The sequence below is a fragment of the Herpailurus yagouaroundi genome, unplaced genomic scaffold, assembly GCF_014898765.1.
Source record: "Herpailurus yagouaroundi ecotype Mexico unplaced genomic scaffold, PumYag 181, whole genome shotgun sequence".
Lineage (NCBI taxonomy): Eukaryota > Metazoa > Chordata > Mammalia > Carnivora > Felidae > Herpailurus > Herpailurus yagouaroundi.
The window spans coordinates 25,159,174-25,185,589 of record NW_024412412.1 but is presented as its reverse complement, the minus strand read 5'-3'; the positions used below and the strand labels follow the sequence as shown (position 1 = coordinate 25,185,589).

General features: G+C 41.7%; 1 protein-coding gene across 12 annotated transcripts in view; it reads right to left on the bottom strand.

Moving 5' to 3' along the window:
- Positions 1–26,416, bottom strand: part of DLC1 (DLC1 Rho GTPase activating protein) — a 563,102-nt gene that overhangs the window by 12,831 nt on the left and 523,855 nt on the right. For 9 of the 12 annotated variants that reach the window (XM_040490111.1, XM_040490112.1, XM_040490109.1 and 6 more), the window contains 4 exons: positions 17,452–17,523; positions 11,409–11,490; positions 4,137–4,200; positions 395–1,818 (listed from right to left, as the gene is read on the bottom strand). In XM_040490111.1, the coding sequence (XP_040346045.1) occupies positions 395–1,818; positions 4,137–4,200; positions 11,409–11,490; positions 17,452–17,523 (1,642 nt within the window). Of the gene's footprint in view, positions 1–394; positions 1,819–4,136; positions 4,201–5,571; positions 5,704–11,408; positions 11,491–14,936; positions 14,962–17,451; positions 17,524–26,416 lie in introns of those variants that run through there. The other 3 variants (XM_040490116.1, XM_040490118.1, XM_040490120.1) reach the window with 3 other exon arrangements.

The window sequence follows — 26,416 nt, the reverse complement described above, 5'->3', positions numbered from 1 at the left end:
CACACAAAATCAGCGGTGGGCTGCCTGCTGGCCTCTTAGGAACCGAGAGAACTGACTTCTACTCCATTCTTTTCTTCCCCTCCCCACCCACGATAAAATACACATTACATAAACGGCCATCTTAACCACTAAGTGACAGCTCAGGGGCATAAAATCTCTTCACGCCCTTGTACAACCATCGCCACCATGCATCCACAAGACTTCCTTCCTCTTCTCAAGCTGAAACTCCGCACCTATGAAACAACATCCACCCTTTTTGGATGTTAGGGCCTCCTGATCTCTTTCCTTAGGAGCTCACAGGGCCAGGAATGCCCTAACCCCATGTCCCCCACATGAGAGCGGCAGCAATCCCTTTCCTACCTCCCCCACCTCCAGAGGGCAGCCAAGCTCTCACCTATTGGACCTTGTCAGAGAGGCCCCAACCCCAGAATCCCTCCTTTCCGGGATGTCAGAGGGCTCTTCCGGCTCGTTCAGTGAGTTGCCGGTACTGTCCAGGTCACTGGGTGTGGCTCGGTCGTTGTCCACATCCAGGTGTATCTGTTTGGGAGACGACGGGCACGGAGAGACCGAGTCCAGGGCTGAGTCGGAGTCTCCCTCGTCTGAAAACTTCTCCGACCACTGGTTGACTATCCTCTGCATCCCCTTCACGTGGTAGAGGATGTCATCCAGCTCGGGGAAGATGTCCTCATTCTCCAGGTCGGCCAGGTCACCCGAACTGGAGTACAGGATGGAGCCAGGCACGTTGTCATAGATACTCAGGCGGCTGCTCATGGAGCTGGACGAATTGCGTCGCTTAAGCTCCTTGGGGCCGTCGCTGCCGTTGTCCCTCCGCAGGCTGATGTGGCCCGGGCCGTGGAAGCTTCCAGTCCTCCAGTTGACGGAGCTGTTCTTCCCTGATGGAGAGAAACTGCCATTGGAGAGCGCCTTGGGGAAGGTGCCGGGCTTGTGATCTTCCGGGATGTAGAACACTGCGTCCTCTGGATAGGTCTCGCGGTTCTTGAAGTTCTGTTCCATAACGTTGTTGAACGTGGACTGATTGAATGGATCGAAGCCCTCCAGGTACATGCCCACCCGCTTGTTGCAGGCGCTGAGGCTCCGGGTCCTGGTGACCGGGCTGGGCGTGCTCACGGCGCTGCTGGTCTCCGACTGGCTGCTGCTGCTGCTGGTCTGCGTGGAGTTGGAAACGCTCCGCTTGCGAACCGCGGGCACGTTGATGTGGTTGCCGTTGAGCGCGGAGATCTCCACGCAGTTCAGCTGCTTCAGCTTCTCCTCGTCCATCCCCTCCTGCAGGATGGGCCCGCTGATGATCAGCCCCAGCTTGGAAGGCGCCTTGTGCTTGCCGTGGTGCGAGCCCTTGAGCTTCAGGCTCTCCATGCGTTTCAGCAGGCTGCGCGTCTTGGACTTGGCGTTCTTCTCGTGGCCTTTCATGCTGAAGCTGAAGCTGGACAGTTCCTTGGGGGAGGGCAGGCTGCAGAAAGAGTCGTCATTGCCCACGAAGTTGCCGGAGGAGCACACGCTGATGACGGAGTTCGTGCGGGGCGTCGCCGCGTCCCCGGTGTGAGGCGCGTGCACCGGGAGGCTGCCGGTGCTGCTGAGGCTGCGGACCGAGGCCACCTCCTGGCGCTCGCTGAGGTCCGTCAGCATGCTTTCATGGCTCGCCGCGTTCTTCAGGTGGGCATCGTCGGGGGCCCCGGGGGCTGCGTCCTGCTTTGAAGAAAAGACATCAAACTCTTCCAGCCGGGACCACCTCTTGCTGTCCCTCTGGAAAGTCCATTTGCCGCTTATTGCACAGGGCTCGTCCTCGTCCGAATCCTCACTCTGAAAAGACAGAATGGAGGCATTCATCGCTGGGACCGGCAGACAGCAGGGAGCGGGGACGTGTGCTGGGGGCCGGACGCCTAGGACCCGGCTCATGATAGGCCATCAGTGTCAATTCCCTCTTTGTATCTTTATTTTATTACTTATTATTATGATTATGACTTTATTATTCTTTTTTTAAATGACAAAGATGTATGTTGGATGTCAGGACTTTGACAGGAAGAAGCCTGACCAAGTGTTTCAAGCTAAATAAGAATTATTTTGTAGAAACTGTTGGATCTGTAGGCTGTTCTTTAAGTGCTCACAGAGGAAAACTCTAAGATCTGTGAAAATTCCAGGCATGCAAAATATTTTGAGCTGGAGTCAGCAACGGGTAGGACTCCCTCTGGTCTGCCTCCAATTTTGCTGTCTGTTGATAGCATGTGTTTATATTCTCTTTCACAATTAAAAAGGTAGTTTTCAAACACTAAGAAGAATGGACACTGAAGTCTGTGGCCACCCTAAAAGCATACAAGATCTCCTACCAGACCGGTGGAGACACCAAGCAAGGTAAGTCACCACATCTCTTAAGGCGGATACTTTTCAGCTTCTTACCTGTTCTTTTTCATCCCTTCCCCCACCAGACACAGGGTCTAGAGCTAATGCCACACATGTCCTGTGAAGTTTCAACCTCAGACATGCTCCAGGCAATTTAACAAGGCCTCACAAATACCCAGTCCTGACAGCATGGAACACTCACAAACACGATGTTACATCTTTGCTGATTATGCTTGATTTATGGGCAGGACTCAGGGTTATGCTGTGTCACAAACTACCGCATCTGAGCCTTTTAGGCGGGATATCAAAAGGCCCAGCTCAGTGTGATGCATGTCTTTCCCACTGTTGTGGAAAGTATCACATGACCCACGTTTCACAGGACAATGAGTAGAGAGCATGAAACGCTGACTTGTGGACTCCTCTCCACAGCCCAGTGGGTGCTGAGGTTCCAGTTCATTTGTTTAAAAGGTTTAACTCCCCCGAGAAGGCGGCTTGTTGCAAGACAGGGACCGTAGGATAATTAAAATCTGTACTCTGAACAGTCAGAAATATGTTCTTTGACCAAACTTATTCCTGTTTACTCTAATTTGTGACACTCACTCCCAGGACTACACCCACTTCTTCTCCTACGATCTCATAAAAGGTTCTCACATTTCATCCACAGAAGTTATGTGCCACCATTCCACTAGAATGTGTGGGGTTTCCTGCCCTTCCCTCCAACTCCCCCACCTCTTTTCCTCCCTCCTATCTCTCATTATTCTTCAGCACCCCACAGGCTACCTCCATCCCTGCAGCTCTGAAACACTGTTACTGTTATATGGGAAGAGACAGAGTTCCCAAAGAACTTTAGCTTTAATTTCTGAAGGGAATAATGGAGGGTTCACTGGGGTTCCCTAAGTCTTATTCCTTTAATCTGGAGTAGGCAATGAGTTAAAAAGGCAAAATAATAGATGATTTGTTCCGATAAAGAACAATCAAAAAAAAAAAAAAAACCCTCATAGATACAGAGAACAGACTGGTGGTTGTCAGAGGCAGGGGTCAAAAGGTACAAATATCCAGTTATAAAATAAATAAGGTTCGGGGATGTGACGTACAGCATGGTGACTATAGTTAATAATACCGTATGGTATATTTGAAAACTGCTGAGAAAGTAGATCTTTTCATCACAAGAAAAAAAAATGTAAGTATGTGTGGTGATGGATGTTTACGAGGCTTCTTCCCATGATCACTTTGTAATATATGCAAATATTGAGCCACTGTGTCATACACCTGAAACTAGTATTATGTCATATGCCAGTTTTATCTCAATTAAAAAAAAAAAAAAAACAAACAGTAGGAAAACCGCAATTCATTGCCTAGCCGCAACTATTGGTTTCAGTTACATAAGGCTACTTGGTCTTTGGTAAACCTGAAGGGATTATTATGTTAAAAATGCAGATGTTTGGGGCGCCTGGGTGGCTCAGTCGGTTAAGCATCCGACTTCGGCTCAGGTCATGATCTCGTAGTCTGTGAGTTCGAGCCCCGTGTCGGGCTCTGTGCTGACGGCTCAGAGCCTGGAGCCTGCTTAGGATTCTGTGTCTCCCTCTCTCTCTGACCCTCCCCCATTCATGCTCTGTCTCTCTGTCTCAAAAATAAATAAACGTTAAAAAAAATTTTTTTAAAAATGCAGATGTTTTTGGAATAAGGAAGTAATAAGAGTTTGAGAGATAAAACCTCTTACAAAACACAGTTTTTGGTCTTCCCCCTTTCCTCCCATCCTATTATATATCGTATATACTCACTCTCTTCCGATGAGGACTAATTTCCAGCTTCATCACCGCACATTTGTTTAAAGTATTTAGACGCCTACAGAGCAAAGAAATAATATTAGTAAAGACAGGAAACCAATGATGGGTAGATAAATATTTTTTCCAAACAGCTGACATGCTTAATGAGCTTCTTTATTCTATAAAAAATTATAATTTAGAAGAGTATTAGGAACTTCTTTAAGAAGTGAACAGTTTAAAAATACCTTTACACCTTTCTTCATTTTTTTTTTTTAAACTTTTTTTAATGTTTATTTGTTTTTTAAGAGAGAGAGACAGAGTGCAAGCTGGGGCGGGACAAAGAGAAAGGGAGACGCAGAATCTGAAGCAGGCTCCAGGCTCTGACCTGTCAGCACAGAACCCGATGTGGGGTTCGAACCCACGAGCTGTGAGATCATGTCCTGAGCTGAAGTCGGACACTTAACCAACTGAGCCACCCAGGCGCCCCTACCTTTCTTCATTTAAATTGATTATTGCTATTTTACAGTAAAGTGACACATTGCTATGGCACTATCTGGTATTTCTTATTCTTCATGGAACAAACAACTCTCAATGAGGGATTTTATTCTTCCTAGAGCACCTAGGTTGGGCCATTAGGTAGCTCCACACAGTGCCAAGAAATAAGAGCCACTGAAGTCTCCTTAGAAATGGGAACAGCAGCAAGGAACCAAGCAGAGTTCTTGGTAAAATAAATGGTATATTCTATCTCAAATAAAAATCCAAAGACGGAAATAAACCAATTTTTAGTTATCTGCAATAAATAATAATCTTAGACACTCTGTTCAAAAATGTAATGAGTTCTTGGACAGAAAGGAAATTGGTGCCTCTCTAAGACCCAATTCTTTTTACAACGTCCGGTATAGGACAGGATAATGTTGGGTACAGTCGTGGCAATAGTGCAATTACTGAAAAAATTTTTATACAGCAGCCTCAAGGGTCAAAGTCTTTAGAGTTCAAGCAAGAATAAGAACTTGATCAGATTCTTGTTTGGAACAAGGGTCATATTTTCACTTTGGGTACTTTTTTTTTTTTTTTTTACCACTGTCAAGGAGTAACATGTCAATTTATAATTAGGGAAATAATTCAGGTTTCCTGAAAACCAAATACTAAAACAAAACAAAACAACCAAACAACCCCTCCCCCCCACAAAGTCCCCCAAAACAAAGTTCCTCATTGGGAAATAATGAAATAGCTGAGAAAAGAAACCCTTTACATATGCAGGAATACGTGGTATGTGAAAGTGTGAATGACAGCCCTCTCTGACAGCTTCCAGATGACCATCACTTGGTCTTCCTCAAATAAGCCTTTAACGAATCTGTCTTCCACGGTCAGCTACCTGTTTTTTCCTACAATTGCAATTCTTCTGTTTTCATAGGAAAAGAGCATTTAATTCACACAAATTCAAACTGACCATAAGACTGCTTCAAGGCTTTATCTCCCCGATTCTGTTCTTGCAACTTGTCTAACAACTTGATGCAGGAGGATAGAAAGTATTTTTGCCTGCTGATAAGACCGCCTTTGATTTCATAGATTATGTGGTAGCCTGTTTATAGAATAAACAAAGATAATTCAGGACGCCTATGTTGCCTATGTTCAGAAAAATTCTCTGTCGATGGGGAGGGAAAGAAAACAAATAACTAAGAAAAAGCCCAAACTTTAAAATGAGTAGCTATAAGGTCCCTCCCCAAGGGGCCAGCCTTACTTACGTGACTGATGCCCACAGTGTGTTTTAGTTCTTAAATGTTTTCAAGATTTAAAGAATCCGGAATGGTTACACTTAGTCTTAGGTCTGGGTTTCATTAATCAAACCTGTAATCAAATACCCACTTGAGTTCATTTGGGCTTTAATGGTTGAGTGGTGTTTATAACCAGGTTTACTAGGCATGGAAGCCTGTGGCAGGGGGGAGGGGCCTAGTTCACAAACTCTAGATTTGAGTCCAACAAAAAAGACCCAGGAGGCAACTTTTATAAAGGTCAACATTATCTTTTTTATGTTGGTAGCACCAAGCTAATGGCATTTCAATTTTGAAGCCTGGAAGTTATTCCTTGAGGTTTCTGTAAAATTCATCTGTTCCCAGGACCTCCAAAGAATGCCCACTGGTGAGACCGTAGCTACTCAGACAATACTGACATGAAAAGGTTGTAGCGAGATGAATTGGGGCTCGTTCTGGGTCAGGCTCCATGCCTGGCACCTCATATGTGTTATTTCATTTTGGTCTCCACAACAACTTTATGGTGTGTGTGTGTGTATATATATATATATATATATATATTACTATACAACTTTATGGTGTGTATATATATATAATACATATATATTACATATATATATATATATATATATATATTACTATTTTCCTTCCTTTTACAGTTAAGGAAAGGGGGTTCAGAGAGGTCACGAATCTTGTTCAAGGCCACAAGAATAAAACATGGTGGCTCTAACGTTCAAAAAACAGTATCTCCTGCATTCTTTTCTAAAATTAGTCTTAATGATACTAATATCCAGGAGCAGCTTATGCCCTAAGCATGATTCCTCAAATGAATGGCAGCACATTGGTATCACACACCATCTGTCCAGAAGGCGTGGTGGCTGCAGCCCCCCAGGGCCCTCACAGGGCCCAGCTCCACAGGAACGTGTCGGTCTTATCTGCTGGGCAACTTGTTCCCTGCTCTGAAGGGGGAGGGGGGACAAGATGGGCCATCAAAGCTTCACGAGTTTTGCTGCAGGGAGCCAGCCGCAAGCACCCTGATAAAAGCGTAGCAGGCGGGCATTGGGGCCTCGTGTTCAAAACGAAAACAGGGAAGAGTACAAGAGAAGATACATGTGAGGAAAGAAAAAGGAACAGTTTTCCAAATAAGACGTGACAAATAAAAACTGTTGTGATTCTTAAAGACACTTTCTGGGAATCAGTGCAATTGCTTTAAAAATTTACGTGCTTCCCTTTTAATAGAACAGAAACAGTAACAGAGTTGAAATCTGTTATGCGGCAGGCTGCTTTACACAGTGCAGGCATTTCCAGGGCTGTTTTACAACAAAGTGCACACTGAAGATGATGGTGTGGGTATGTACTTATCATTACACGATTATCACCTTATTTACATAATTCTTTGCTGTGTTTACAGGAGGAGTCAGTCGTTAACTCCAAAGGAAAACAGTGATATGGGATATTTTTCAGATGCTAGGGAGACAAAACTCCTGTCAGAAGAGGTATGCTAATGGTAGGTCACAGTTTGCATTATTATCTATATATGCTTCAAGGCAAGCAAACCACTCCCCCAGTATTAATATTGAATGTGACTCTCCCACGATCTTGGCCTTATCATTGAGACTGGATTATACAGCAAAACTAGCAGGACTAGGGCAAAAGCCAATCTCTCCAAGGAAACAAATACAAAAATCCCTTGCAAATATAAGTGCAAGAATGTTGGTCAGCAACCCAAATCCAAAAAACATGGTAGTTCCTGAATTGTAACTTTTGGTCACTACCAGACTTATTAAGAGAGTATTATCATGATTTTCAGGAAAACATTAAACGTACAAGTCTTCTACTCTTAAGTAGACTCTGCTAAGAGATCAGCAATGTTATAGGTATAAGAATGTTTATAATAAATCTTAAAGCAGAACACCAGTGTGTACCTGGGAGCAGTTGTAACATCCGTGTGTGTGTGTGTGTGTGTGTGTGTGTGTGTGTGTGTATTGTGTGTGTGTTTGGGGTGGTGGTAGGAATGAGAAACCATGTAAGGATTATTTTATTTAAAACAAACTTTAAAAGGTTTTATTTAAGGGGTGCTGGGTGGCTCAGTCAGTTGCGCATGTGACTCTTGATTTCGGCTCAGGTCATGATCTTGAGGTTCATGAGATCGAGCCCCACATCGTGGGGCTCTGCCCTGTCAGCAGGGGCATTCTCTCTCTCCTCTCTCTGCCCCTCCTCCTCTTGCATGCGTGCTCTCTCTTTCTCTCAAAGTAAACATTAAAAAAATTTTTTTTTTCAACGGTTTTTTTTTATTTATTTTTGGGACAGAGAGAGACAGAGCATGAACGGGGGAGGGGCAGAGAGGGAGGGAGACACAGAATCGGAAACAGGCTCCAGGCTCTGAGCCATCAGCCCAGAGCCTGACGCGGGGCTCGAACTCACGGACCGCGAGATCGTGACCTGGCTGAAGTCGGACGCTTAACCGACTGCGCCACCCAGGCGCCCCAAAGTAAACATTTTTAAAAAGGTTTTATTTAAGATAAAAATGTTAGAATATTTAATATTTTATGAAGTAAAACTTTTCAACTGAGTTTCTGTAACCATATTACCATATATATATTTATATATGTATAAATAAAACATTAAATATATATTTTATTTTTATTTTTGAAAGAGAGAAAGAGAGAGAGAGAGCACGAGCAGGGGAGGGAGAGAGAGGGAGACACAGAATCCGAAGCAGGCTCCAGGCTCTGAGCTGTCAGCAGAGCCTGATGCAAGGCTCGAACTCAGGAACAGTGAGATCATGACCTAAGCCAAAGTCGGACACTCAGCTGACTAACCCACGCAGACGCCCCTACCATACGTATTTAAAATCAACTTCTCAAAAATATTTCAACAAGGCAAAAGATGGAAGTCTACAATAAGAAGTCTGTCAGTCTGGAGAGAACTTGGCAAATCACAAGGCAAACTTCCAAACTATGCAACAGCTTCGTGATTCACTGGCCCTTGAATACCATGGGCTGAGAAACTATGTGGAAGAGGCTAGTCTCGTTAATGAGACAAATGTCACATAATTAGAAAAACAGGTACCCCCAACTACTTTGCTGACAACTCACAACCTGTCGTGCACTTCAAAAGAAGATGCCCCATCGTTTTCTTCAGAACACTTGTTTAGGCCTCCTGAAAGAGAATCATTTGCCTTGAGAAGCCTATGTGAACATGTGGACAAGAGCCCTTGGGTTTTCCATTAAAACAAGGTGATGACTGTTATGTGAATTCTGAAGCATTTGTTTTGAAAGAAAACTCAACCTCAAGACTTCTTCCACATACTCAAATGTGGGCCTCTGATTTGGGCCTAGGATTTTTTAAAGCACGTTCACACTCATTACCTCACTGCCTCCTCACACTTAACCTTTGAGACAATATTCTCTGCATCTAAGAAAATGGAAACCAATCAGAATACACTGCAGAGTCCAAATACAGATCAAGGTCTAGCTGGTCCAGCTGTTTCGAGGCTTTTTTCACAAAAGATTTGGCAACACAGATTTATTCCCTTCAAAGGGTGGTGGCTTCTCTAACAGAACAGAGAGAGCCAGTGGAAATCACAAAGTGCAGAGGACGACCTTCCCCTCAGAGCTGGGCAATTACATTTCAAACTGATATTAAAAAAAAAAAAGTATTCAAGAATATAATCATGACCCCTTTGGGCTGCAATGTTGCAGTGAAATTTTTATGACCCAGAAATTCCTAAGCTGTTGCTGCTGCTTAGAGAGCCCACTTACTAAGTGGCGTAAAATGTGTGAAATGGGTAATCTGACTCAGTGTGTAAATATTTCCTAGGATTCATCTTAGGAGTGACCTCATTTATATGCGTTATCACCAATGATGAATTGAAAAATAAATTAATTCTACCCCATAGCTAAGCATTAAAACATTTTAAAAATGTCTGGAGTAGTTTATATTCCAGATGTTGACTTCTTCCCTCCCAGACTGCATTAGTGACATTTTTTCATTGCCAATGACATAGCTATGGTATTACATACTACAGTGCAGGACTTGGGATTCGGCCGCTTTCAGAAAATGTGTGCATACCCTGGACATTTCTAAGCAGCCGTTTAATTGGATTTGAAAAGCGACAGTGTTTCTGTGGTTAATATACCATTTCTCTTTCTTAAACCACGAGTACTAGTCTATTTCATACACCATTCTAAACATCCTGCCCATCTTTCCTTAAAACCACTGTTTGAGTTAGGGGTTTCAGAAAACACTGCATTACAGGGGCGCCTGGGTGGTTCAGTCGGTTGAGTGTCCACCTCTTGACTTCAGCTCAGGTCATGATCTCATGGTTTGTGAGATCGAGCCTCTTGTCTGCCTCTGCACTGACAGTGTGGAGCCTGCTTTGGGATTCTCTCTTTCTGCCCCTCTCCTGCTCTCTCTCTCTCTCTCTCTCTCTCTCTCTCTCAAAATAAATAAATAAATAAACTTAAAAAAAAAAAAAAGGAAAGACCACATTACATAAGAAAGGCAAAACACAGTACTTTCACTGAGGTACTGCTTTCTTTGCCTGCAAAGGGGAAATTAAATACTGAGTGTCATTCTACCTTAAAGATGGTTTTACAAGTTAAAATAAATACTGAGTAATAGAAAAGTTATTTCAATTTTAAACGTAAAATGAATACGTGAATTTTTTCTATGTATAATTTCCCCCCAGAATGCAGCTTTTATAGCTTGTAGGTTTTGAAGAAAATTGCGAAGGCTGAATTAACTTAAAAATGAATAGAAAATCAGGAGTTTGAAAGGATTATCAGTGCCCCATCATTGTCTGTTACATGTTTTATTACTTCCACTTTTCTAAAACCTACCAGCTGCCCGTCAGCCTAAAGATCTACCAGCACAACGAGCAAGGATTTCTGACAGGTTTATTCTCATGTCACATCAGTGCTCATTTACTGCCTGTCCACTGTAGGTTAAAGGCTGTGCCAAGTTATTTTACAACCTTATTTAATCCTATTGTTACTATTTGGTACCTGGGGAAGCTGAAGACAGTTCAGAGAAGCTTCTCTGGAATTCAAACAATGGTTCTCTTAACTCTAGCAATGCTGTAACCCACCCCCTCCTTTATTCCTCTGAATGTGTTATTTCCATTCAGTTTAACTACAGCTTTGATTCTGTTAGAGTATCTGGCTGGGGCCTTACAGTCAATTACATTGGCTTTTAAAAAACACTGTTCCAAGTTTCCAAACCATCTGAATGTTATATGTTTCAGCAATCATATGGTATTGAATACAGAATGGTCTCTTTGAGTACCTCCTAGGATAGTATCATTTCATGGCAATATTAAACAGTAAGATTTTACTTATTTTAATTGAAAGGCCTATGATTTATAGTGAAGTAAATTAATATAAACATTCACTAATCAAACACCTGACATGATTAGTACAACAAAGGTGAGCAAAAACCATGTTGATAATACTGCATTCTCAAAACAGACAAAAAAAAAAAAAAAAGAAAGAAAGAAAGAAAAATACTCAAAACATTTCCATTTTCCATTTACCTGCATAAAGCCTCAATGGCATCTCTGTCCAAAAAATCATGCTCTCTCTTGACCAAGGAAATATCAATGGGGAACAGAAGATCTATAAGAAAAATAAAAACACATATGTTTATTGGGCACCTAAATTCTCTTTGTTTGTTTGTAATTTTTTTTTTTATTAATTTAATTTTTTAAATTTACATCCAAGTCAGTTAGCATATAGTGCAACAATGATTTCAGGAATAGATTCCTTAATGCCCCTTACCCATTTAGCCCATCCCCCTCCCACAACCCCTCAAGCCACCCTCTGTTTGTTCTCTATATTTAAGAGTCGCTTATGTTTTGTCTCCCTCCCTGTTTTCATATCATTTTTGCTTCCCTTCCCTTGTGTTTATCTGTTCTGTATCTTAAAGTCCTCATATGAGTGAAGTCATATATTTGTCTCTCTCTGACTAATTTTGCTTAGCATAATACCCTCTAGTTCCAACCATGTAGTTGCAAATGGCAAGATTGCATTCTTTTTGATTGCCGAATTAATACTCCATCATCTTCTTTATCCATTCATCCATCGATGGACACTTGGTGAACACCTGAATTCTTGCCAATCTAGCCCAGTTTAGCAGAGGAAAAAAAAGTAATTTGTTGAACACCTACTGTGTGCAGGACACCTCATTTCCTATCAAGTGCTATGGGAGAAAAAAGCAACTTAAGACAATTCCATCGGCGTCCTAAAGGAGCTTAGATGTAAAGTGGTCTGTGGACTCAAAGATCCGTTCTTGTCAAAAGATAAGTGGTTCAAAACACTGTTCCACCTTTAAACAAATCAGCAGGCAACAGACCCCTGCTATAAATTATTATGTAAGCCAGAATCAATACCAGAAGGATACTCCTTTTTAATGTGGTTGTATTTTTTTTTTTCCCATGTGTGTGTGCTCACATTTGATCAGGGGAAGAGGTCATGGAAAACTGGGCCAAGGAAAGGTCTAGAGAACAATGGCAAGTGGTAGTAAATGGAATCTAACCATTTGCATGACATCAAAAGCTAAAGAGAATTCAGGATATGCTATTTTTAAACAAATATTAGCACTTCCATATGGCTTTTCAGGAGTTTATATAACTCCCCCTAAAACAAAAGGCCAGCTACAAGCTGTGTAGAACAATAGAATTCCAAATCCCTTAATCTGTAGGAGAGTTCAGTACTCAGACTACTGGGAGTTACAGCAGAACTGAAAAGGCAAAAGGGGGGAAAAAGTCAACTCAGTAGAAGAATTCCCTTTTTTATCCCTTGTTGATAAATACATTCAAGGAGAGGGGAGGATGACTGGGAGCATCACTGTGGAAATTTACAACAGTTCTGGAATTGCCACTGCATAAAAATGAGTTATCCTCTTTGGAGTTGCAGCTATTAGGTATATTCAGTCTTCCCCGGAGAATGCTTATATGATATGCTAAGTATGAGTTCTTCTGTGCACCTCTGTGGGCCAGGAATAGGTGAAATAAGTCAGAAAGGCAGGAAACCATGATTACCATAACCGAGAGAGAGAGAGAGAGAGAGAGAGAGAGAGAGAGAGAAACCACAAAAAACAAAAACCAACGCCATGGCCTCTAAAATGGCTAATGCTGCAATACTGGGATAGACCCGCTCTCAGGAGTTCTGGGGATACAGGTGATTGGTAATGAATGTCCTAGTTCTTCAGCTGACTGTTACATTTTTATGGTTTCCAACTTCCAGTCGCTGGTTTTATAGAATGGAGCTCCGTATTCTTAACAATCTGTTTGCTAGAGATAATGATAAAGAGTATCTTTTTTTTTAACGTTGGAAACTAACATAATGAGTGATAGAGTCTATTCTTCGTTTTTCTGAAAGTGAGAGTTAGATTATTGATACTATTCCCTGAATAATGCAGGCAGACCAATGAAACAGCCCAAGATTTACGAAGAAATATATGAAATTGAGTATTGCAGGAATTTATCTCTTCATTAACTTATAGACCAACACTATAGGCTCATAGTGAATGTAAACTATTGTAAATACAAGCACAGTAGACTATGAAGCTATTTGGAGGTTGTGACGTTTTATATCACTTTGAACAGACACCCAGAGCGTCAAGTATTAAATGACAGAGCTGACATTAAAGAATATATTTTAATACTTTCACAGCGGAACACCAGATCTATAAATGTAAATTAAAAGCTCCCATGTCTGTTAAGTGTATAGGAGATCACGACTGTGTTATTTTAGCAATTCTAACTTATTGTACCCAGAACTGTATTTTAGACTCTTTTCCGATGCAAATTAACTTGAAGATTCTGTTAAAAAAAAAATTCTCGAGAACATAGGGACTAGATGTAAGACAAGTGAAATAATTAAATAAATGATTTTCTCTTATTTGCCTAGACTCTTCTGAAAGGACTGTTTTTTAAAAGATATGATTTACCAATGTACAGAAGAAGCTCTTAGTTCTTCATGTTAGGATTTAATCGGCCAGCTTGGCTTTAAGGGCAGGAAGTATAAATCGCTGAAGACCAAAATAAAGCAAAACAGGAAGACAAGGAATGTGTGGGTTGCTGCACAGAGTGGCAGGATGTAGTGCAGGAATTATAGCCCAGAACAATACACAGTCTATCTCAAAAGCAGGCTAAGGCTTCAAAAGACTTCTAAATGTGAAGAGATCCCAAACATATTCCATGAAAATGCAGTCTGAATTTTAGGATGCGTTAAGAAGGAAGACAGAGACTGGGACCGAGTCTTAGCAAACACACACTTCACAAAGTACTGCTTGGCAGCAAATCAACACCAAAAATGAACATAATTGGAGGAAATTTAATTTCTAAACAGAAGAACAAAAGGACAGCCACCTTACTGCCACTGCTAATGCAATTATCTTTCCCTGTCTCCAGTGGAGCTGTGAATTGAATGCGATACAAGGGAGGTCCCTCCCCAGCCCTCCCTACCTCCAAGCACTTACGAAAGACAGAGATACTCTAAATCTTAATAGGTCAGAAATTCTCTCTAAGGGACAGATAGGCAACTCCACCATAATAAGCATGCACGTTAACCAAGTACCTTTCAAAAAAGAAAGAAACAAGAAAAAAGGAGAAAGAATGCGAGATCTCTACAATGGAGGAATAATAAGATATTTTACACAGTCTAGCAATAAAATAATTCTGAATTCAGCTTCATGGGAAAATACCACACATTGAGTCTGGGCCACAATGAACAAGAGCAGGTAGTGTAAATCAGGTAATGAATTATTTTAGCTGAGTGAGCTAGGGAAATAAAGATGATCTCTATGGTCTCTGCCTGATTTCCTTCTGGGGAGTTCTCACCCACCCACTCCATATCCCTCTTCAAGGCAACCTGCTGATCATGTCTAGCACTTCTGAGCTTACGAACTATACCTACTCTTAGCATGGGCTCATGGGCTTTGCTCATGTGTTAAAGAAGGTTGCCAGTGACCATTAGCTCCGCCTGAGAGCCCAATGCCACTTTCCAGTAAGAAGTCTGATTCCTATTACCCTAGAGGAAAAGACATGTTTTACACTCACTATTTCTTGTGAGAAGAGCCAGACATCCTTGGTGAAAATATTTCATTTCAATTGACTCTTTTAGAAATTTTGTCGCATGATGGCATCTCCTTCCTTCTTAGGTGATGAAAAAGACGTATTTTCTAAATGTAAATCAACCAAAATTACGTTTGCTTTTTGAGATTCTGGCAATCCCTTAAAAGTCCTCTTTGACGTCTGAATGACGCTTTTATTTTTATAGAATATGTAGCATTTACCACAGTGCTGGGCATCCCTGTTGGTGTAGAATTAATAGTGGTTTGTTGATTAGCTGAATGGATGATGGATGAATGAATGAGAAATATTTAGTGTCATCATCTCAGCAGAGTTGAGGAAACAAAGATGCTTCAGGTGGAAGAAGTCCTGTTGGTCATTTAATTTATTCTCAATTTAGGAATCACTTCACTATTCACCCAACATTTGCTTGCAAATTACCCATATAGATGGGGTTCACTGGTTCACAACTGTAATTTTTAATCATTTATTTATTTATTTTAAATGTTTATTTTTGAGAGAGAGACAGAGTATGAGCGGGAGAGGGGCAGAGAGAGAGAGAGAGGGAAATACAGAATCTGAAGCAGGCTCCTGGCTCTGCACTATCAACATGGAGCCTGATGCGGGGCTCGAACTCACGAACCGGGAGATCATGACCTGAGCCAAAGTGGGATGCTTAACTGACTGAGCTACCCAGGCACCCCCCTATTATTTTTTTTGAGAGAGAGTGAGAGAGTGTGTGCACATGCATCAGTGGGGGAGGGGCAGGGGGAGAGGGAGAATCTTAAGCAGGCTCCACGCTCACCATGAAGCCCGATGTGGGGCTCAGTCTCACGACTGTGAGATCATGACCTGAGCCGAAATCAAGCGTCTGACGCTTAACCCACTGAGCCACCCAGGCGCGCCTGTAATTCTTTTTATTTTTATTATTATTTAAAAAAAATTTTTAATGTTTATTTATTTTTTGACAGAGAGAGAGAGAGAGAGAGAGAGAGACAGAGAGACAGAGAGAGCATGAGTGGGGGAGGGGCAGAGAGAGAGAGAGAGAGAGAGAGACACAGAATCCGAAGCAGGCTCCAGGCTCCGAGCTGTCAGCTCAGAGCCCGACGCGGGGCCCGAACTCACAGGCCGCGAGATCATGACCTGAGCCGAAGTCACACGCTCAACCGACTGAGCCACCCAGGTGCCCCTGTAATTCTTTTTAAATGATAACATGTACAGTATGATAAGAATCCCATGTAAATGAACAGCCTATTCCTTTCGCCACCTGCACGTATGCTCCACCCACACCTGGCACCGGAAACTCAGGATGAACCACACCTGAGGAGCCCTTCATCCTGGGCTGCAGCATCCCAGTAACCGCTAAGGGCACTGGTGACAAAATGAAAGAGTAAAAATCCAGCCTAGATCATCATCTTCTTTTTTTTTAAAGGTCCATTTTTCTTAATTAAAAATGTGAATGCCACAGAAAAAATAATATTCACCAAATGACAGTCTTAAACAACAGTGAAAAGCCTAATTACAACCTGGGGGAATATATCTGCAACACATGACCAATGAAGGCTTGCTAGAATGAATGAAGAGCTCTTACAAATCATTATGAAAAGTGCCATCAACTCACGAGAAAAATGGGGAACAGACATTTCACAGAAGAGCAAATGCATATGGCCAGATGACATGAAGAAACGAACATTACCATTCACGCTCAGGGAAACTGAAGTCAAAATACATCCACGTGATTGGCAAAAATTAAAGTTTGACAAGATCAAGTGTTGAGAGCATGTGAACAGACAGAATCTTTATAGAATTACTGGTAGGGGTGAAAATCAGTATAAGCACATTTGAAAAATCTGCACTGTAAAACTGAACATACGTATTCTCCATCACCTAATAATTCTGCTTCTGCGTATTACAGATAAGACAGATTACTGCAGATGTACCACAAGAGTACTACAATATACAAGAATGTTCCTAAGACTACAGTTTATAAAAGTAAAACAGAAAAGGCTGAAATGCCCACCAATCGGAGAGTGAATGTGAGTAAACTGCAGTCTACCCACACAACGGGCTATTTACACAGCAGTCAAAGCAAGTGACCTAGAGGGACCCACAGTATAGAAGAATCTTAACAATATACTAGTAAGTGAAAAAAATTAAATCCTACAAGATTACATAGAGCATAATATCCTTTTTATAAGGGTAAAAGCAACTTTATAAAAATGTATTAGGAAAGTGCAAAAGGAAAATGACAAATAGAAGTTTCAGGATGACCGTTATTTTGGGTAAGGGGAGTAGAGGGACCTAATGGGAGATGTTAGTTGCATTATCATCATGGTCCTAGCTTTTGTTTTGAGTGATGAGGGTCTTATGACTTGCTACACTGTTTTCTTAATGAACTACTTTAATGAACACTAAAATGTCTGAAACTAAATCATAGATCAATAATATCATGAACCAAGGATATGATTGCGCCAATTAAAAAAAAGTGGCATTGCCCGCTCACCTTCATAAAGCTGTGCGTACTGGGGGAAACCTGTTGCCCGTAGCCAATCACAAGCTTCCTTGGCTTCAATTTCTGTAATAGAACAGAAGAAAGACAGCAGTGTGAGTCATGTGGACCTCAGCATGCTTTCTTCCTTAACAAACTCTGATTTTGTTATAGAAGCAAAATAGGCCTATTGACAACGGATAAGCAAAACAAACATATACACATACATAAAAGCCACGTAATTCAAATGATTTAAATTATTGTGCATCTCTTCAGACTTTACAAAATGCACATAACAACCTGACTTTCCTTAAAAAATAAAAATGGGGTCTTAACAGTAGGTTACTATTCTGTGCTGCTCCTGTGTTCTGGTTACAAATCAGTAGGAAAACAGGGCACAATGAGCAGTTTTAAGAGGGATTAAATAATTTTAAGCCCAGATGGTCTAACCTGGTTTACTCTTCACATCAACAAAAAGCCACCAAATACACGTGACACCCTGGAAGAGAACTAACCTGCCCAATGGAACAGACCTTCTGCCCCACAATGGGATGTGCAGAGAAGGTCCAGGTGCTGAGGCAATGTGCCTTTAGGTGCATCCAGCAGTAGAGACCCAGGCTGTCAGGTGACCCAGAGGGCATTAAGTCCATAAATCCCACAATCTTGGCAGGCCAAAATGCCTAATAAAGCTCTGCTTCCCTGTGGTTAACATCTTGTAGATAGTATTGATAAACAGAAAGCCCATGAGCACCTGACACACTGTGTTCAAACTCACTCAAGCACGTACTTACAATCCAGTTAAAACTGACTCACAGAGCAGGTCTGGGGCACACTCATTAGTTTCTCTGCTTGCACAAAGAATATTCTTTCAACTCTTCTTCCCGCCTTCCACAGGCCATGAGAGTACTCAGTTATGTAAGGCGATTCACTCATTTATAAATGCCTCAACATTGATTAATTTATTCCAGATTCAAATCTTCATTAAGCATCTCTCCTCTGAGCCAGAGGGAGGCGGATAATCCATATTAGGAGAAGCATACATATCTTACTTTTGTCTAGTAACTTTACGGTTTCACAGCAGTTTTTCTCCTATCATTTCACGAATTCCTTGGCCTTTAAAGAAAGGTAATTTAGAACACTCAAATTCTTTAAAGCAAGTAGGGATGTCCTTATAGAGCACGCCAAAGCAAACAACAACCTGCTATCTCCTGATGAGTTAGTCAATAAATACCTAAACTAAATCAATTAAGGCACTTGAGTGGAAAAAAATGACATGGCCAAGTTTACTTGCATGAATCTCTTCAGCGTAGTGATGAAAGCAGCATTATTAAACATGAGATTCAGGAGTGAATTCAGGACAGGAGGGAAAAGTGACATACATACATAAGAACCTCAATGTTTGCTCAGAATAGAAGAACATATAGAATTGTCCAGTTTGAATTACCTGTAGTTAACATTTTTTTCATGTATTCATATCCACACCTTGTCTCAGAAAGGGATTAAAGAAGCTTTACATAAAATCATAAAATAAACACTTTCTAGACAACTGTATTGCTGGAAAAACATAAAAGCTCAACGTTTTATTTAAAAGAAGAAGGAAAATTTTTTTCCTCTATCTCTGTGACCCCTGTTCAAAGACAGACAAGGAAAGAAAAAAAGCTAAGTGTTTGTTTAAAAAAAATAAAAAAAAAAATAACTCACTTTTCCTGACTATTTAGAGGTATTTCCATTGAACAGATTGTTAGACTCTGAACAACAGATTGTTAAAAAGTAAATGTGCTTGCTCTCTTAATATTTTACTCAACAAGTGGTGAGTAACCAGAAATTCTCAACATCCATTCTTTTCTGACTTACATTGAGACATGACACTGGGTCAGCACACGCACAAAAGCCTGAATTAGACACACTTCACCGGCCAATATTGCTACCTATTTAGAGCATGTTTCTGATTTTCTTATTACAATGGCTTCCTGCCAAGAGGCATGTAAGATACAAGGCATTTTTCTAAAAAGACTTCATATTTATTTTTATAATACTTTACAAATTACCAGATGTTCTCAAACATATTGCTCATTTAAGGCCCCCAGTGATTTCAGAAACCTAAAATACTTATTGCTATCTTGTCATTCTCTTAACTCACTCCCTACCACCAAGGAAATGAAAAGCCCCCACGTGACCACAGATTCATCTAAAAAGCTGTGTCCAAATAGCCACACTTCTCAGGGCCACTTGGTTAGAAAGGAATGGTGTGAACAGGCAAAGCTCTGCTTCTCCAGCAGATAATCTAGTTAAAGGCTTACAATGGCTAAAAAGCAGTATTTTCAAGAACTGCAGAGATCCAGGTACTTTACCTTCCTTCCTTACCCTAAACTAGACGAAAATGTGTCTTTCTTTCAGGTGTGAAACCATGGGAAATAGGAAAAGTCTGTATCATATCTAGCTTCCACTTAAGAATGTCCACTCGTGAACCCTTGGGTGAAGAACAACTGAAAACTCACTGCTCCTCTAGGCATCAGAATTAGAACACTGTAAAAACTGTAAAAAGTTGTCACTGGTTTTTTAAGAAATGAAATAGTTACGGACTTCACTCCCACCCCTTTCCAATTATTGAGAGAAAATGGTAACAGTCTGATGTAAGTGCTGATTTGGGAAAAAAAAAATCAGTATTTTCATTTTACTTAACGTGAAGTGAATACATATCTACATCCAAGTCGAGTAGAGAACACCCTTTCTGGTTTCGCCCCTGATCCAGTCCATAACTTTCCCTCTTGTCTCCCAACTAAAGCGCCACGTCTCCAATTCTGTCCTCTCTCAGAGGAGAGAATCCTGGCTCATCACACTTCCCAATCTATAGTGTTGATCTTGTCTCTCTCTAACTTCACTAGAACTCCGCTGCTTGGAAAATCAAGTCTGAACACCTCTGCATGGTTTCCCCAGTTCTCCGGGAGGCATGCAGCCTGATTTTTCAGCTCTCTCTATTCACTCTATCTCCCAGCGAAAGCAAACTCAGTGCTCATCTCCCCATACACCACTGTGACTTCCCGGCATGAAATGATCTTCCTTGTTCTCAGTGTCAAATTTCACGCATCCTTCAAGGTCTATCCCAAATGCTGCCTCCCAGATGCCTCCCTTCTGACAATTCTGTCAATGGCTAACTTTTTTATTTTTTTATTTTTTAATTTTTTTTTTTTAAAGAGAGAGACAGAGACAGAGCATGAGCAGGGGAGGGGCAGAAAGAGAGGGAGACACAGAATGTGAAGCAGGCTCCAGGCTCTGAGCTGTCAGCACAGAGTCCGATGTGGGACTCGAACTCACGAACTGTGAGATCATGACCTGAGCTGAAGTTGGTTGCTCAACGAACTGAGCCACCCAGGCGCCCCTCAATGGCTAACTTTTATTGAGTGCTTCATATGTGCACGACCCTGTCTAAGCATTAAAAGGCATATTAATTCATTTACTTTTCACATTGATCCTAAAACATGGATTACTAAAATCTCTATACAGACGAGGAAACAAGCAGAGAAATAAGTTCTTAAAATGAGTTTTCTTTACATTCAAATGCCACAGTGGAGACAGAACTAGGACTCACAGAAATGAGCAAGACAGGTTCTTCCCTTAAAAATATATATGTAACACTGAGCAACATTTAAAATATTAGAACCATTGGGGCGCCTGGGTGGCTCAGTCAGTTGAGCATCCGACTTCAGTTCAGGTCATGGTCTTGCCGTTCATGAGTTCAAGCCCCGCGTCGGGCTCTGTGCTAACAAACAGCTCAGAGCCTGGAGCCTGCTTCAGATTCTGTATCTCTCTCTCTCCCCCTCCCCTGCTCATGCTCTGCCTCTCTCTGTCTCTCAAAAATAACTAAATGTTAAAGAAATTAAAGAAAAATAAATAAAATATTAAAACCATGTATACATTGCATTACTTCAGTCACTAAATTCTCATGCCCATTTTTAGAGGTCTCTAACTGGCTCTAAAGGTATGACTTTTCCTTCAATATATGCAACTATGAGGATGATATTTTTAAATTTTTTTTTTCAACGTTTATTTATTTTTGGGACAGAGAGAGACAGAGCATGAACAGGGGAGGGGCAGAGAGAGGGAGACATAGAATCGGAAACAGGCTCCAGGCTCTGAGCCATCAGCCCAGAGCCCGACGTGGGGCTTGAACTCACGGACCGCGAGATCGTGACCTGGCTGAAGCCGGACGCTTAACCGACTGCGCCACCCAGGCGCCCCGAGGATGATTTTTTTTAATGTTTTTTATTTATTTTGAGACAGACAGAGAGAGAGACGGGGCGGGGGGGAACAGGGGCATAGAGAGAGGGAGAGAGAGAATCCCAAGTAGGCTCCATGCTCAGAGTGGAACCTGCTGCGGGGCTCGATCCCATGAACTGTGAGGTCATGACTTGAGCCAAAATCAAGAGTTGGATGCTTAACCAACTGAACCACCCAGGCACCCTGAAGATGACTTTTAAAAAAATTTTTTTTAACGTTTATTTATTTTTGAGACAGAGAGAGACGGAGCATGAATGGGGGAGGGTCAGAGAGAGAGGGAGACACAGAATCTGAAACAGGCTCCAGGCTCTGAGCTGTCACCACAGAGCCTGACGCGGGGCTTGAACTCATGAACCTTGAGATCATGACCTGAGCTGAAGTCGGACGCTTAACCGACTGAGCCACCCAGGCGCCCCTGAAGATGATTTTTTAAAAACATTCTCTACTGGGCAAAAATGCCATCAGAAACCAAAAGCACAATGGAAATACAATGCTGCTTTAAAGCCTGGGTTTTCTCTGAGCAAACAACAGACAAATGTGTTGAGGAAACAGGAAATATTTATTGGAAACAGCTTTAGTGGTTAGTTGTATAAGATGAATGAGGTCCAGGAGACCCTTTTGTGTAAGGCTGGGAACCATTAGTCCATATTTGCACATTTCCCGGCATGAAGGGATGACCCTGTCTTCCCCTTACCCTCAACAGTGAGTTAAACAGAAATTCCCAACCCCATCATCATTCTGTTGAACTCACTGATCTTAACCAGTTGAGCAACAGTAATTGGGTTGAGATGTGATTACTTCCATCTTCTGTGTGCCCTATCTTCACAGTAGGAACTGTCAGGCTCCCTGCCTTCTTTGACAACAGGCTACCAAAATCAGGACTCAAGGCAAATGCCACAACTACATGGAATGTATCTCTTAAATAAAAGTCTAAGGAATTGGAAGAATGCAAGAAAATTCAAGCACTTTCCAGATTCCTTGGATTCCCCCAAATATGACAGACCTGTGGGCAAAGATCAATGGAAATGTTGATGCTTTTACAGCCACAGAGAAACATATTAGCTGTGTGAAGGCAGGTGGTATTTTCTGATCTAAAACAAAATTCATTTCCCCACCCTGGTCACATAGATTCTTCCAATGGAAGAAGATTCTTTTTACCCATTTTCCAGCTACCATTGAGCTGGCCAATTTTACAGGACTGTTGCACAGGCTTCATGGGGCAGCCCACTGGAGAAGCAAACCATGGCCTCAAAAATTTGATCTCATTGGCTGTCAGCCCTGGATGCAGTAGGCATCAGCTTAAGGAACTTTCTACTCCCAGGTATTTGGATTTTCTCAGTCTAGGGAGGATCTTTTAAAAAAAGCTCTTTAGGTAAATTTAAGGCTGGCCTGGATTGAGAACCACTGAGCCACACAACATTTCTCTGTATTCCGGTGCCTGGACTCTTTCTCCCTGGATTATCCTAAGGTCTCCCAACTGAATTCTGTGATAAGCTTTGCCCCTCCCTGCCCACAACAAATCTATCCTAGTCCAAGAGTCCCCGAGCCCCTGGATTTGCTTTCATGAAATACAGAATTCATGATGTTACTCTCCTGCTTATAATTCTTCACTGACTCTCCACCACCTTTCAGATACAGTCCAAACTCCTCGGCAGACCCACAACCTTCTTAATTTGGCCTCTGCTTTATGCATTTGTCTCCTGGAAGGCCTCCAAATGCAAGCTTTGCTCATCTTACTGAATTCCTTGAGGTTCCCAGGATGCATCATGCTCTCTCACACTGCAAGCTCTTAATCTGTTCTCTCCCTTACTCCTAAATTCTCCCTTCTCCACCCTGTCAACTTTTCTCTCCTACCTTTCCCACGCTGGGTGAGGTGCACCTACCCAAAGCTTCTTAATTCATTTATGTCCTGAAAGAGTACTTCTTCCATATTGGAAGTACAAATAGATTTGTTTGAAGGAAAAAAAAAAAGAATCCATTAATATTTTCTTCCCTTCAGAAACAGACTGAGAACTATAATGCAAAACCCCCTCTCTTTGCAATTAATAATAAAAATAAATGTTAAACCTACACAACTGCCAAAGACTGGTTATCAGGATTTACCTCCGTAAAATGAATTTCTAGATGGCCTAAGTCAGATTGCAGAATGCATACAGTAATATTTATTACACTTTAATGTTATCTAATCACAGCCAAGATTTTGACTAGCAACTACATTCCTACCCTCAGGTGCCTAAAAGCATTCTAAACATCTGTTGTGCATATTCTGAAAGAAACCAGTTAGGAAGCTTCTGGAAGGCCAGTCGATACTAATTCAGTTTCTAAGTCTGTTTGGCCTAACAGGGGCGGGCCCAAATCTACCTTCAGGAATATTCTGGTATAGTCATACATGTAAGTGAAGCCAATCATCCTTCATTTGCCCCCTTCACTCAGTAATTATTTACTGAACATCTCCGAAGTATGCTCCAGCTGTGCTCAGGGACAATCAGACAGAGGTTCCTGCCCAGAAGCAGGAAGCCACATGGAAAGGTAATTCACAGTTGAGTACATAGTGTCCGATGATCCTCTACTAGGGAAAGAACTGGTTTCCTAAGGGCTATTCTAAGGTCTTTGGGTTTGTTCAGGCCCAAGTGACCTGCTACAGAACACCAGTGAGTACTCATTTCACAGGTGAAACTACCTACAGCCCACATGCCCTAACTTCTTCATATACCCCATCTGTCACCCAATCTCCCTCGAGCTAACTGATCCAGCTATACTGGCCTCTTCCCACCCACCCCATACCCCTCTTCCTGCTTTATTTTGTCTCCTTCCAAAATATGTATTATGTTTACTTTCCCCTCTGTAAGCTCCAAAAGGGTGAGTTTCTTTGTCTACTTTGCTCTCTGATACATCCTAAGCACCTACAGCAGCGTGGGGCACAAGGTAGTTGCTCAATAAATATTACACAGCCATGATATGACTTTTGTTCTAGGGAAGTGGTTTTCCTATTTTTTCTGACCAGGATCCGTGATAAGAAATACATTTTACATTATAACCTGGAACACAAATGTATGTATACATGTGCACACACACACACATTCACGTATACAAACACACGTGTCTGTACCAGCATACGCAGAACTGAAACAAGTTTCACCAAATAACACTTAAAATTAGTTATGCAGTCTTACATTTTTCAATTCCATTTAAAAAAGTAGTTATGTTACTCACCAAAGCCACCAGTTTGAAATGTATTATTCTCACACCATAGTTTTTTCTTACAAAGGAAGGAAGGGAGGAAGGAAGGAGGGAGGGAAGGAAGGAAGGAAGGAAGGAAGGAAGGAAGGAAGGAAGGAAGGAAAAGAGACAGAGAGAAAGGAAAAGGAAAGAAGGAAGGGAGGAAGAGTAAACTAAGAACTAACATGTAGTACGGAGGAGAATGTGATGAGGCACAGGAAAGACATGTATGAATTCAGAGGTGGGAGGGGGCTGCTTGGGCACATGGTCTATGCTCAGCCTTCAAGGAGGCTAACATAATCTCCTATGTAAGAGTGGATGGGGGAGAGAAGATTCCGAGTAAAGGTGGAGGGGTGGTGAAGCACAGGAGTTTGTGAAAGGATGCTAATCGGTCCCATGTACCGTAACACTGACAAAGGAAGGGAGGCATGAAGTGGAAAGCAGGTTCTCCCACAGAGCACATACAGGCATCTCCTTAGCCTGGTTACCCAAAGAGCAGCGAACATTATTTCTTCAGATGTAAAACAGTTTTGTTTTAGAAAATGTAAAACTTTCTAATAATCCATCACACCAAGATGGCAAAGTATTACCTGCAACAGGTCAGGAAAACAGGTTCAGGAAAGAATGCATTGCTTTGTTAAGTAGCCTTGAGAAAATAATCTGTCTGGACCAGTTTCCTCATCTGTAAAACCTGGGATTGCCATAGGCTTTGTAAACTCCCCAGGCTTCTGACTCTCAGATCTTTTTTATGCCAATTTCCCCTGCTCTCTAAGACAACCTTTAGAATAGGTTCCATCGCTACTGTTAAGCTTTCAGATTTATCACCAATTACACGGAGGCATTTTTCTTCCCTCAAAAAACTGGATCATTAGTAACTGCTGTAAATTCCCCAATTTTGCAGATTTACTGAAGCTTATTGCTAAAATTTGTAATTTGGTTCCTAACGGATCAGTTCCTTGATTTGCCTCGTGATGCCTGTGTTCCTATTATAGGGAACCCAAAACCCTAGATATTTTTGCTTATTTGTGTGTCTACAGCCCTCAAACTAAAAAATTCATCTTTATAGGAGGAACATGCTTAGAAAACCCATAGAAAACCTTGAGTTTTACTCTGTTTACTGAGCTTTTATGTTCATGCTTTGCCAACAGTAGCATCCTGACTTCTACAGAATCAGTGAGTTGGGTGCTGAAATGCTTCTTGGAGCTTCTCTCATCTTTTCTCTTCACCAGTGAGGAAGCTGGTTCAGAGTTTAGGTAATTTGCTGAAGGTTCCAGAACTGCCCTGCTCTCCCAGGCTAGTGCACCTTCTGCATACGTTGACTGCCTGCAAAGATTACTCTCACTTTTAAATCATCAGACTGTTTTTCAGTACAAGCAAAAACTGCAAGTTTTGGAAAGTTTCCTTTTTAAGTTTTTCCTTCCTTCCTTCCTTCCTTCCTTCCTTCCTTCCTTCCTTCCTTCCTTCCTTCCTTCCTTCCTTCCTT